At 38.4% G+C, this 14,003-nt stretch overlaps 1 protein-coding gene across 2 annotated transcripts in view; it reads left to right on the top strand.

The window, feature by feature from the left end:
• The window catches only part of LOC141250856 (solute carrier family 26 member 10-like), an 81,008-nt gene that overhangs the window by 57,867 nt on the left and 9,138 nt on the right, over positions 1 to 14,003 (top strand). Inside the window, exons 13-16 of one of the 2 annotated variants that reach the window (XM_073670124.1) lie at positions 449 to 628; positions 2,693 to 2,753; positions 12,393 to 12,472; positions 13,858 to 13,912. In XM_073670124.1, the coding sequence (XP_073526225.1) occupies positions 449 to 628; positions 2,693 to 2,753; positions 12,393 to 12,472; positions 13,858 to 13,912 (376 nt within the window). The remainder of the gene's footprint in view (positions 1 to 448; positions 629 to 2,692; positions 2,754 to 12,392; positions 12,473 to 13,857; positions 13,913 to 14,003) is intronic. The other variant, XM_073670130.1, reaches the window with a different exon arrangement.

Below are 14,003 nucleotides of genomic sequence, written 5' to 3'. Positions count from 1 at the left end.
CACGTCCTAACACTCTCTTAACACCGTGCATGACCGTGGAGTGAACTTTAGGCTAATTACTACTTGTCCAGTTTTTAGAAATGACTAATCAAGTTAATCAAGAATCAACTAATACACAGAAAGTAGTACTGAAGTCTTGTATTTGGATGTAGTCCTACCGAAGTCTTGTATTTGGATGTAGTCATCTTTCTGTATTCACATGGTCTTTAACCAAATTATACAGTGACATATTCTTCTACACAAGGAGATGGACGCCATCCAAACCACAATTAGAGCAATACAATCACACACGACAAGAATACTGCATGCCGCTGCCAATAATACATCTCTCAAACAATGGCATATTTTAGCTATAAATTTCCAGTTTCTTAAGCCAAACAAAAAAAAAACTGCCTCCAGGATCCACTGCCAAGAATTATAGACCCTTTGTCTGCGCTCTTGTTTTCAGTGTTTTGAAATCCCAGGCATGAAGATCCTGTCTTATAACTCCCCCATCTACTACGGCAACAGGGACATCTTTAAGGAAACAATGAGAAGGATCGTGGGGCTGACACAGGAAAAGATAAGGAGGAGTGAGAAAGCATTAAAAGCCATGGAGCAAGGCAGGAAGATGAGCGTCTCTGTTGTTGTAAGCTTATTCCTTGTGCATGTATATAGACACTATACACCGAGGACAGTATCATCAGAAAGATATATTTTATAAGCGGATACATCATTAGATTTTTGCATTGAAAATGCCATACATAATCAAATAGCTCTAGAAAGCCTGGTTGGTGAATTTACTTTGAAAATCCATGGATGATGCTGATAGATATAATTAACATTTTATCCATTAAAATGAGTTCAGTAAGAGAGTGAAATAGCTCATGAGTCCAAGTGTATTCAGCTTCTGTCCAGCGAGCCTGACTGACAGCTGCAGCTTGTACTGAGCAGTGTGAGATCTCGTCACCAGCAGATAGGAGGTACACTGAGAAGATATCAGTCAGGCCGGGTGGGCGGTGATTAAGTATACACTTTCAAAAAAGAGTAATACATGCGTCATGACATGGAATTTTAAAGTAAGTACACCCTAAACTCATCTGGTCTAAGAAATCTACCGTAAGTGATAATGCATGCAGTTTGTTTTGTGAAATCTGGAGACAGATTCTTTTTCAAAGGGGTTGTCCAGGATGAATATATTAATGACCTAGGATGGATCATCAATATAAGATTGGTGGGAGTAGTACAGTTCAGCGCTTATTAAAGTGAATGGGAGCTGAGATGAAGGCCCCTACACAATGTTTGGAGCTGTGGTGATCCAGGTTGGTACAATGTGCAAATCCGGTTGCAGCAGGAGCTGCAGAAAGCTAATCACTGGGTGTACCATGTGTCAGACCTGATCTGACATTGATGATCTATACTAAGGATAGCTCATCAGTATATAAGTTCTGGACAACCCATTTAAGGCTATGGCAAATGATAACATGCTTTCTCCATAGATAATGGCATTTGCCACAGGACATTTACTTTTCTGGCTGTGACTACTCTCACTTATTATGTAAATTGCTTCTATGCATTCCCTACATCAGCTTCTTTTCTGCTCTATTTGATATCTTGCTTAAGAACTTTAAATATAAACCTAAAGAAATAAGATAACATATTTGCATTCCATAAATCTGTAATGAAATAACATGGTCATGTTCATTATACATATGCCAACTAACTAGAAACTTTTCTGGGCAAAACACTAAGCAGTGTTATTAATTAGCAGTTTTGGTTAATGTGGTTTTCTGTGTTTCGGGAAAACTGATGTCCCCTACCTACAGCTGCGCCTTACTTACCCTTACCAGGTCTAGCGCTGACTCTATGCCACTGCTCCGGGTGTTTGTTACTGTCTACACGCTGATGTCACATCAACAGCACTTCAGCCAATTACTGAGCTCATCGGTTCTGTCCAAGTTGATGCCATGAACCGCTACGCTCATTGATTGACTGCAGCACCGTCGATGTGACATCAGTGCTGCAGTCAATAATAGACAAACTTTTGGCCATTCAGGCAATATTCCTCATGATCTTCTAATCCAAAGAGCTATGCTAGGATCAAAGGTAGGTTCAAACAGATATAAATCTCAAAGAGGATTTTACTACAAAATCCACTTCATATATTCTGTGAGTATCTTATCCATTTCAGTGAAAAAAAACACACTTTTAGTACAAATGTTGCTGTTTTTGCCTTGTGATTTTTTTTTTTTGTTTCAGTTCTTGAAGCATTTCTGCATAAGAAAAAAGTTCCAAATCTGGCCACTAAATGAATTAATGTGGAAAAAAATGCACAAAACAAAAAAAGCACAAGAAAAACATGGCCAGATAAAAAAAAAAATCTGTGTGAACATTCTCTGGAAGTTAAAGCCACTAAATATGGTGGACTGCTGTAGGGAAGCATAATTATTTCTGAGAGGTACCTTGCCAGATATTTTAAGATTTTCTCCTCCTGGGTAGAGTTGTTACGCTGCAGGACACTATAAAATATGGAAAAAAGTGAAGTCATCCCTGACTGACTCGTTAAATAAATATGACTTAGCAGAAATAATAACAGTAATTAATTAATTAACTGTAAGGAGTACGAAAGCTATGGTGCTTTAAAGGGAAACTTGGAGAGAAGCCCCACAGTTACACATTTATGATTTGTTTTTAACTGTGTTTTATATTGTAGGATACCGGAATTGCAAACCCGGTATATCATCCAGATGGCTGCAACATAAAGCTAGAACAAGGTACAGTAAAGTTCACTCATAACTTCATTAATGAGAAAAGCACTGCTCCGTGAATGTGAAATTGACGTTTGCATTACACAATGGAAAACTCAATAACATATTACTCTGCTTGGGAGCCATGCAGAGCTGCCAATCAGACATAAATTCACACCATAGTCTGTATATACAGGAGGCTTCTGTTCGGTGACTACAAGAAAAATTGAATGTTGGTGTAGATCCCTGTGTTCCATTTCTAATCTTTAACCCCTTAGCGCCGAAGCCTGTTTTCACCTTTCTGACCAGCCCAAATTTTTGAATTCTGACGTGTCATTATATGTGGTAATAACTATGGATCGCTTAAACATATCCTCCTAATTCTGAAATTGTTTATTCATGACGCATTGTACTTCATATTAGTGGTAAATTTATGATGACATGAAAAAAATTGGAAATTTGATGAAAATTTTGAACAATTTGCAATTTTTGATCTCTGAATTTTTATGCCTTTAAAATAGATGGTCATAATGCTGTTAGAAATGTAGAAGGGTTAAAAGTTTAGCAGTAATTTTTCTAACAAAATTTACAAAAACAAATTTTATTAGAGAACACTTAACTTTTTAAGTGACTTTTAGGGGACAAAAAACATGTCAAAAAACACCTAAAAGTTACCCCATTTTAAAAAACTGCACCCTTCAAGGAAGTTTGTTAACTCTTCCGGTGCTTCAAGGGAATTTAAACAAAGTGGAAATAATAAATTAAAAATTACAAAAATGTAAAAAAAAAGTTATTTAGTTCCAATTTTTTCATTTTCACAAGGGTCACAAGACCATACAATTTGTTTTGCAATTTCCCATGAGCATGGAAATACCCCATATGGGGTTAGAAACTACTGTTTGGGCACATGGTAGGGCCCAGAAGGGAAGGAGCGCTATTTGAATTTTGGAGCTCAATTTTGGCTGGAACAGATTGCAGACACGTCGAATTTATCGAGCCCCAGATGTGCCAAGACAGTAGTAACCCCCACAAATGACCTTATTTTGGAAACTATATCCCTCAAGGAATTCAACAAGTGGTGTGGTGAGCACATTGAACCCCCGGGTTGTTCACAGACTTTTATAACATGGGGACGTGAAAATAAAAAATGTAATTGTTTTAACAAAAAATGTTACTTTAGGCCCAAATGTTTAATTTTCACAAGAGTAAATGGAGAAAATGGAGGACACAATTTGCTGTGCAATTTCTCTTGATAATGATGATACTCCTAATGTGGTCAGAAACTACTGTTTAGGCACACGAAAAGGCTGAAAAGGGAAGGAGCACCATTTCAAATTTGAAGCGTAATTTTGGCTTGAATAGATTGTGGATGCATTTGAAGAGCTCCTGATATGCCAAAACAGCAGAAACCCCACACAAGTGACCCCATTTTGTTAACTGCACCCCTCAAGAAATTCATGTATTTTGAGCATCTAGATAACAAATAAAGTAGCATTACTGCACTAGAAAATAGAAATAACTGAGAAATCTTAGTGCATAAATTGGCCAATTCATGTGTACTTGGTAGCCACAATAAGGTGTTTCTGTTACCAGGAAACAACCTAATGTGAATCCTCTCTTAGAGACTAAAGTCTGCATGTGTATGGGAAGGTAAGATCCTGCTGTAATAAAAAAACACCTGAGGCCCAGGGGTGGAGTGCCCAGCCAGAAAGCCTATGTATACAAATATCAAAAAACTGACTGTCACTTCCAGAACAGAAAATAGGTGTGTACAGTTGCTTACAAAGAGTCGCCATCTCCATATATACAGGTGCTTCTCACAAAATTAGTATATCATCAAAAAGTTAATTTATTTCAATAGGCCAACATTTCGGATTTTAACCCCTTAATTACCGGGGACGTATTAGTACGCATATTTGCGTACTGCTCGTTCAGTGAGGGCTGCTGCGCTGAGCCCTCACTGAACGGAGCACATGTCAGCTGATTCTTACAGCTGACATGTGCCCGCAACAGCCGCGGGTGGAATCGCGATACACCCGCGGCTGTTAACATGTTAAATGCCGCTGTCAATCTCTGACAGCAGCATTTAACGTGCGCTTCCGGGTAGCGCGTCATAAGCCCCGCCCACCGGCGACCCCGTCACGTGATCGCGGGTCGCCGATGGGTGGGCATGACAACCCAGGGTCTGCAGCAGACGCCTGAGGTTGTCATGATCTTGTCGCTAAGAGCGCCACCTAGTGGTCGGCGCTCATAGCACAGGACCATTTCTGCTGCATCACCCCCCTTTTGCCCCATTCAAAATAAAATAATAAAAAATAATCCCCACATACACATATTTGGTATCGCCGCGTTCAGAATCGCCCGATCTATCAATATAAAAAAATAATTAATCCGATCGGTAAACGGCGTAACGAGAAAAAAATTCTAAACGCCAGAATTACGTTTTTTGGTCGCCGCAAAATTGCAATAAAATGCAATAATGGGCGATCAAAACATCGGATCTACCCCAAATGTTATCAATAAAAATTTCAGCCCAGTGTGCAAAAAATAAGCCATCAACCAGCCCCAGATCACGAAAAATGGAGACCCTACGGGTCTTAGAAAATGGCGCTATTTTTTTATTTATTTTTTTACCAAATTTTGGAATTTTTTTTCACCACTTAAATATAAAAGAACCTATACATGTTTGGTGTCTATGAACTTGTAATGACCTGTAGAATAAGAAGGGCAGGTCAGTTTCAGCATTCAGTGAACGTGGTAAAAAAATAAATAAAAAACAACTGTGGTATTGCACTTTTTTTGCAATTTTACCGCACTTGGAATTTTTTTCCCGTTTTCCCGTACAGGATATGGTAAAACTAGTAATGGCGTTGAAAAGTACAACTCGTCCCGCAAAAAATAAGCCCTCACATGGCCATATTGACCAAAAAATAAAAACGCTATGGCTCTGGGAACAAGGGGAGCAAAAACGAAAATGCAAAAAACGGAAAATGCTTAAGGGGTTAAAAACATTTTTAAAGCTGTTATAAAGTATTCTAATTTACTGAGATAATGACTTTTGTGTTTTCATTGGCTGTAAACCATAATCATCCACATTAACAGAAATAAACACTTGAAATAGATCACTCTGTTTGTAATGAAACTATATAATATACAGTATGAGTTTCACTTTTTGAATTGACGAACTGAAATAAATTAACTTTTTGATGATATTCTAATTTTGTGAGAAGCACCTGTAACTGACAAATAAAGTAGCACTCTGCAATGCTAAGTTTGGGAACATGAAATATGAAGTTTGTACTCTTAGTAAGCACCTGTACACACCTATTTTCTGTTTTGGAAGTGACGGTCAGTATTTTGAGCATCTAGGTTCCACATGTGCTTTACAGAACTTTATAACATTGGGACGTGAAAATAAAAAATTTAATTTTTTTCCCACAAAAAATTTTGCTTTAGCCCCAAATTTTTCACTTTCCCAAAAGTAGGAGAAAATGGACCGCACAATTTGTTGTATGTACAATTTCTCCTGAGTGCGGTAAAACCCTATATGAGGTTGGAAACTACTGTTTGGGCACACGGCAAGGCACGGAAGGGAAGAAGCAGTATTTGAATTTTGAAGCACCATTTTATTTGGAAAAGATTGTGGACGCTATGTCGCATTTAAAGTCCCCCAGCGTACCAAAACAGCAGAAACCCCCCACAAGTGACCCCATTTTGGAAACTACACCTCTCAAAGAATACATCTAGGAGTGCAGTGAGCATTTAGTTCCCATAGCTAGTTCAAACAATTTTACAACATTTGAGTGTAAAAATGAAAAAAAAATTTTTTCCACACAATTTGTTATGGAATTTTTCTTGAGTACGAAGATGCCCCAAATGTGGCGGAAACCTACTATTTGCGCACACAGCTTGACTCAGAAGAACAGGACAATTATGTGAATTTTGGAGCGTCATTTTGGCTGGAAAAGATTGCGGATGTCATGTCATTTGAAGAACCCCTGACATGCCAAAACAGCAGAAACCCCCTCAGGTGACCACATTTTGGAAACTACATCTCTTGAGGAATTCATCTAGGGGGTGTAGTGAGCATTTTTAACCTTCAGGTGATTCACAGATTTGTATAACATTGGGCTGAGAAAATTACCACTAAAATGTTGCTTTGGCCCAACGTTTTTATTTTTTATAAAGTGTAACAGGAGCGAATGAATGGTACATTTTGTTACATAATTTCCCCTGCATATGACAATACCCCTTATGTGTTTGAGAACTACTTTTGAGGCACAGTGCAAAGCTCAGGAGCGAAGAAACACCATATTGGAGTTCATATTTTGTTGGAATGGTTTCAGGGTGTCAAGTCACATTGACAGAGTTCTTGACATGCTAGAAAAGCAGACTTCCCATAAGTGACCCCATTTTATAAACTACACCCCTCATTGAATTCATCTAGGGGTGCAGTGACCATATTGACACCACATGTGCCTCACAGAATTTTATACCATTGGGCGGTGAGAAAAGAATAATTACATTTTTATCACTATAATGTTGTTTTAGCCCCAAGTTTTTAATTTTTATAAGGGCTAATAGGAAAAAATAAATTGCATAGTTTGTTGTGCATTCTATCCTGAGTGCGCCAATGCCCTACATGTAATCGGGAACTACTTTTCAGGCAGAGTGGAAAGCTAAGAATGGAAGGAGCGCCATATTATAGTGCAGATGTTGCTGTTACGGTTTGCGGGTGCCATGTCACATGGGAAGAGCCCCTGAGGTGCCAGAACAGCAGAACCCCCCATTAGTGACCTCATTTTACAGCTATACCTCTCAATGAATTCATCTAAGGGTGCAGTAATAATATTGACAAAACAGGTGTGTCACAGTATTTCATATCATTGGGCAGTGAAGAACAAAAAATTACATTTTTGCTACTACCTCTGCCTCTCCCCATTCATTGGGAAAGCACGCGGTGGATGCTGGGTGTGATGCGGGTGGTAACCCTGCCCACAACCCAGCTGCCACCGCGGGACCCCAGCGCTGAGTCACATAACGTAAGCTAATTACAAAAATCCTTAGGGGCCCAGGGGGGATACATTGGGGGGTAATGTAAATTACTGGACAACTTCTTTAAACAAATCAACAGCAGGTCAAGAATTAGTTTTATTTAATTTTTTTGCGCCGTTCACTGCGATAAGACGTCTTTATTCTTCGGGTCAGCGCGATTACAGCTATACCAAATTTATATATTTTTTAATGTTTTGGATACTATCACACAATAAATAATGTTTGTTTGTTTTTACAAATCAATTTTTCCATCGCCAAATTTTAGGAGCTATAATTTTTCTATATTTCTGCCAACAGAATCATGTGAGGGCTTGTATATTGCACGATGAGTTAAAGTTGTTATTGATGCAATTTTTGGGCACATAACATTTTTTTATAGCTGTCTATTCCAATTTTTGGGAGGTAAAATGAACAAAAAATAGCAATTCAGGAATAGTTTTTTTTTTCATGCCATTCGCCGTGTGGTAAAATTGATAAGGCAGCTTTATTCTTCGGGTTAGTATAATTACAGCGATACCACATTTATATAATTTTCTATATGTTTTGCCTCTTTTACACAATAAAAACAATTTTAAAGAAAAAAAGAATTGTTTTAGTATCACTATATTCTGAGAGCTATAGATTTTTTATTTCTCCACAAATAGGGCTGTATAATAACTTGTTTTTTGCGGGACAAAATTATATTTTCAAACAATACTTTACACTTGACTATTTGATCGTGTTTTATTCCACTTTTTTATTTGGCATTGTGATGAAAAAGCATAGTTTTTTGCCATGCTTTTTATTTATCTTTTACAGTGTTCACTGAAGGGGTTAAATAGTTTGACAGTTTTATAGATCGAGTTGTTCTGGAAACGTCAATACCAAAAATGTGTACTTTTTTTTTGTTTTTACATAAATAAGTGTATTTATTGGTATAGTATTTCTTTTATTTTTTTGTTCTTTATTTTGTAATTTTTTAAATATTTTTTTATTTTTTTTTTTACTCAGCCCTTCTATCGGACTTTAATGTTTATTACTCTGACCACTGGTCTCACTGGTATCATGCATTGCAATCCATATGCACTGCAATGAATCACACCTGTCAGTGTTACAGTGACAAAACGCCCTTAGAGACCATGCTTTTGGCTACTGTCATTTCAACCATCGTGATCATGTCGGGTGGGAGAGAGAACCCCCTCCCTCTCCTAATGTTCTAAGTGCTGCGATGGCTATTGATTGCAGCATTTAGCGGGTTAAACAGCCGGGGGAGGTGTGGGCCCTGGCTGTTACAGCTGTAGCTCAGCTACCAATTAAGCCAAGCTCCTGACAGCCATCGTGCGGCCTTGGCTCCTGTCTGTGCCTGCATAATCACCAGGACCTACCAGTATGTCCATTTGCGAGAACTCACTAAAAAATAGGACGTACCGGTACGCATACATCCTAACTTTTTAAGAACCTAAAGAGGGACAAATTATGCGGCGCGCTTAGCATGGCGTGGCAAATTTTAACCATGCCCTTGCCACACACCAAAACATGCCCATTTACCATTTCTTTCTACCCTGGCAGGAGGAGATGTCAGAGGGGCGGTGGCAGTGAGGGTCATTCAGCAGACCGCCCCGGGACAGACTCAAATCTGAGACTGTCCCGCTGTATCCAAGACAGTTGGGACTAGAGATGAGTGGATTGATTCACTGGATTCTGGTCCAGTGCCCAGGTCAGTGCTACCGGGAGCTTCAAGGAGATCCACAAGTCTATTACCTTCTGGTGTCCTCGGCACAGCTTTTGATTAGCAAGGGAGCGACATCATCTGTGCATCCTGCTCATCTCTAGTTGGGACCTGTGGATTTATTTTTTGTTTCTCATTCACAGTCGGAGCCGCCAGAACTTTCTCATCTTTATGTAGCTTCACTATTTGACATTCGGCTTTTTGGTGTTTGTTAAGCCGTGTACACACGTTGCATAAATACTGTGTATTTTGTTTTCTGCAGGATCCGCACCAAACTACACAATAACAATCTTTCCTGATTATTGCTGCATTTTTTTATGCCTTTTTCCCTCTTATATGATGTGGTTTTATTGCAGATGTAAAGCTGCATTTTTAATTGCTTTTTATAGTACAGAAAAGCTTTGATTCTGCACTTAAAAAAGTATCTGTAGTTTTTTACATGTGTTTATTTTAGGCTCCTCATAGAAGCCTCCAGAGATAAAAAAAAGAGACCAAAACCGCATAGTTCAGCTGCGTCTTCAGATGCACAGGGGGCGCAGTTTTCATAAAATCACATCAACTTTGCTTAGACAGTTAAACACAGCAAAATTTCTGTGCAAAAAATGCAGCATAAAATATACCGCATTTACACTACTTGTGAACATGGTCTAAAGGTCCAAGCAAAGTGGATGTGATTTTATGAAATCCCTGCCCTCGGTGTGTCTAAAGGCAGTGTTGATGTCCTATAGAAATATGAAGAAATCCGGCACCAAAGCAATATGTTCCAAAGCTTTATTCCAAAAAGTTCTTAGGTATAAAAACACAGGCCAACATTTTTGGGAGGTGGAGGGCTTAATCCAGCAAGGTCCCAGGACACAACCAGTGTCCTGGGACCTTGCTGGATTAAGCCCTCCACCTCCAAAAAATGTTGGCCTGTGTTTTTATACCTAAGAACTTTTTGGAATAAAGCTTTGGAACATATTGCTCTGGTGCCGGATTTCTTCATATTTATATTGGACTCTTTGGGATTGCAGCCAGTCACAAAGGGACAGGTGAGCAGGAAAAAAACTTTTTTTTACTTATGAGTGTTGATGTCCTGTCTAGTGCAATCCACAGCAGTTAATCACTGACTAGACTCATCAGTAATGTCAAAGTAGATGACACAAGACCACTGAAGAACACTTTTAGCTCTTCAGGATGACAGCCACCTACCCACCACTTATCTTTAGAATTATTTTTTATGTTCACGTTTGTTTCTCAAGATATTGTCTTTGCTTGAATGTTTGGATATGTTGCTTTTTACATAAAAAAAATTAGGTTGAGAACCTTGATGCTGATTTGTAATTAGCAGCAAAAGTATCAGGATGGACTGCAAATGAAACAATGAAAAGAATACATTTTAAATAGGGTGTTTTTGACAATATATTTTATGCTGACTTGCTATACTTTTATTTGGATTCGGCACATTGTTGTGCTCTTCCCAGAAATACGCATTACTCCCAATTTGTACACGATTGTTTAAATTTGCCATTGTTACCACAACTGTGACGGGGCTAATGCCTGTTGTACAATGTGTGCAAAATTATTAGGCAAGTGAGTATTGTGACCATATCATTATTTTCCAACTGTAAGCTGTATGAACACGAATGTTTATTGGATGAAGCATATCGGGTGATGTGTTCTTGTGTAATGAGGAGGTTGTGGCCTAACGATATTAAGACCCTTTATCAATGTGTGCAGAATTATTAGGCAGCTTGTTTTCCTCAGGCAAAATGGTTCAAAAAAGGGATTTAACTGACTCTAAAAAGTAAAAGCAATATATTCTAAGTCTTACACGGAGATACAGCACTCTTGAAATTGCTAAGATATTGGGGAGCGATCACAGAAGCATCAAAAGTTTAGTTGCAAACAATCAACAGGGTTGCAAAAAAACCTGTTGAGAAAAAAAGAAGCACATTAACTGCCCAAGATTTGAGAAGGCTCAAGTGTGAAACCAATAGGAAGCCATTATCATCCAGTGCTGTCATATTCCAGGACTGCAACCTCCCTGGAGAGCCCAGAAGGGCAAGGTTTTCAGTGCTCAGAGACCTGGCCGAGGTAATGAAGGCTGAAACCCGACCACCACTGAACAAGACAGAGAAATTAAAATGTCAAGACTGGGCCAAGAAATATCTGAAGACAGATTTTTCAAAGGTTTCATGGACTAGTGAGATGAGAGTGACTCTTGATGGACCAATTGAATGGGCCCATGGCTGGAACTCCAATGGGCACAGACCTCCACTTCAACTCAGACACCAGCAAGGTGGAGGGGGTACTGCTATTGGCTGGTATTATTAAAAATAAGCTAGTCAGGGCTTTTCGAGTTGAAAATGGACTCAAAATTAACTCTCAAACCTACTGCCAGTTTCTAAAAGACATTTTCTTCAAGCAGTGGTACAGGAAAAAGTCTGTAGGTTTCAAGGAAACCCTGATTTTTATGCAGGACAGTGCTCCACCGCATGCACTGAAGTTCTCCACTGCTTGGCTGCCAGTAAAGACCTTAAAGATGAAAGAATAAAGACATGGCCCCTTCCTCATCTGACCAAAACCCTATTGAGATCTCTTGGGCCCTTCTTAAACAGTTTTTAAGATTTATGAGGAAGAAAAACAGTAAACCTCTCTGAACAGTCTGAGAGGCTGTTGTTGGAGCTGCCCAAAAAGTTGATTGTCAACAGATAAACTGGCAGATTCCATGGATGTAAGGCTTATGACTGTTATTGAAAAGAAGGGGGGCTATATTGGTCACTGATATTTATTTTAGTTGTTTGGTTATTATTCTCACTTTAACAGATGAAAATAAACAATTGAGATGGGGGAAGTTTACATGTTTCATTTAGTCAATGAAGGAAGATAAAATTGCAATAAAACAGTTTTTTTTTCTGCAGACCCTGAAATTAAGTCACTTATCATTGATTGCAGTGGGATTATATTTATTGACATTGCTGGAGCTCGTCTTTTTATACAGGTCAGTAGATGACTTATCAGTTTAAGTATAAATCATTCATTAAGCTAAGTTCACATGACCGTATAAAAAAAGTCATCCAGAAAAAAAAAGACTATTTTTATCTTTATTGTTATCCATATACCGTCTGTATGGAATTTGTTTATAAACATCTGCAGTGAATATAATTTGCAAGATCTAAAACTGTTTTCTATATTGAAGCATTTTTTATTCCCTAAAGCTGTGTAAATGTTACTGTAGAGTCATACAAATGTGTTAATATACTCAGTTATCGCTAACTTCTTCATTATCCAGTGTCACTCCGGTCCTATTCTGAGTTGCGACTTTAATCTCTGACAGCAGCATTAACAACGCGCTGGAATAAAGGGGCTCTAATGGTTAGCTATCACAGCAGGGGGTCTGTCAAAGACCCCTTTGCCTACCTTTATGGAGCTCCATTGAAACCCAGATTGTGGCAAGACTTTAAAGGAGGCCATAATTTTCACTGTATAAAGCAAATCAGCTGATCGCAGGTCCAGCCCCATAAAGGGACTAACAAATGCAGTAAAAAGTAAAAAAGAGCTTAAAAAACTTTGAAAAAAATTAAAAATACATAAAAATCTGGATTACCTTAAATTTTACCCCATTAAAAATAAAGATACGAAAAAAATACACATATGTAGTATCAGAGCCTTCATAAAAGTCTGATCTATCAAAAGGTAAAATTGATTAACCTATCGGTAAACACCACCAGCTCTCTACAAATGCCCCTGATCTTGGTTGACAGGCTGCTATCATGATGTCACAACTACAGTGCAGATGACTATTGCAGTCAGTGGGCTCAGTACTGATGTGGTAGTAAGTGAGCACATAACACTAAAAACTAAGATGTACAATAAAAAATTATATTGTGGTACCGGGTTAGCCAGAAATAACTATGTAAATACATTTATGCCCAAAAATGACGAAAGTATTAAGTACTCTGTAATGTGCTCCTTCCTTCTCTACTACCACTCGGATAGTAGCATGGATATTGGCATACAATGGAACACTGAGTTATGTCCATTTCCAAATTAATTTCAAAAATCACATTAAGGGCTCTTTCAAACGTTGTGATCATCGGTCCGATATTGGATCGCAATGCAAGGACTGGCCGCATGTCTCCAGACCCAGCTTCATATATTTCTATGAGGCTGTCACGCTCAGTTTGGCGATGTGTGTTCAGCCCGTCCATTGCGATCTGAGATAGGACTGATGTTCACGGACGTCTGAAAGAGCCCTAAGGTTTACACAATTACTGAGATCAGTTTATGGTATTAGACAAATTGTAAAAATTTGTGAATTTTGCTTGATTTTTAGAAAAATATCTTGCCCCAAACTTACTACAATATGTTCTTCATATTATTTAGATGTGTGTTGAGTGTCAGAAGGCTGGCATGCATCTGCTCCTTGCTGGATGCAATGGTGAGCATATACTCACTTTACTTCTAATTCTTCAAGTAGTGTTACATTACTAAAAGTAAAATCAAGTGCATTACACAGAGAATTATTAGTT

This window comes from Phyllobates terribilis, unplaced genomic scaffold (genome assembly GCF_046119375.1).
Source record: "Phyllobates terribilis strain yellow unplaced genomic scaffold, ASM4611937v1 Scaffold_2__4_contigs__length_985480577, whole genome shotgun sequence".
NCBI lineage: Eukaryota > Metazoa > Chordata > Amphibia > Anura > Dendrobatidae > Phyllobates > Phyllobates terribilis.
The sequence above is the reverse complement of the archived record's forward strand: the minus strand, read 5'-3'. Positions and strand labels throughout refer to the sequence as shown.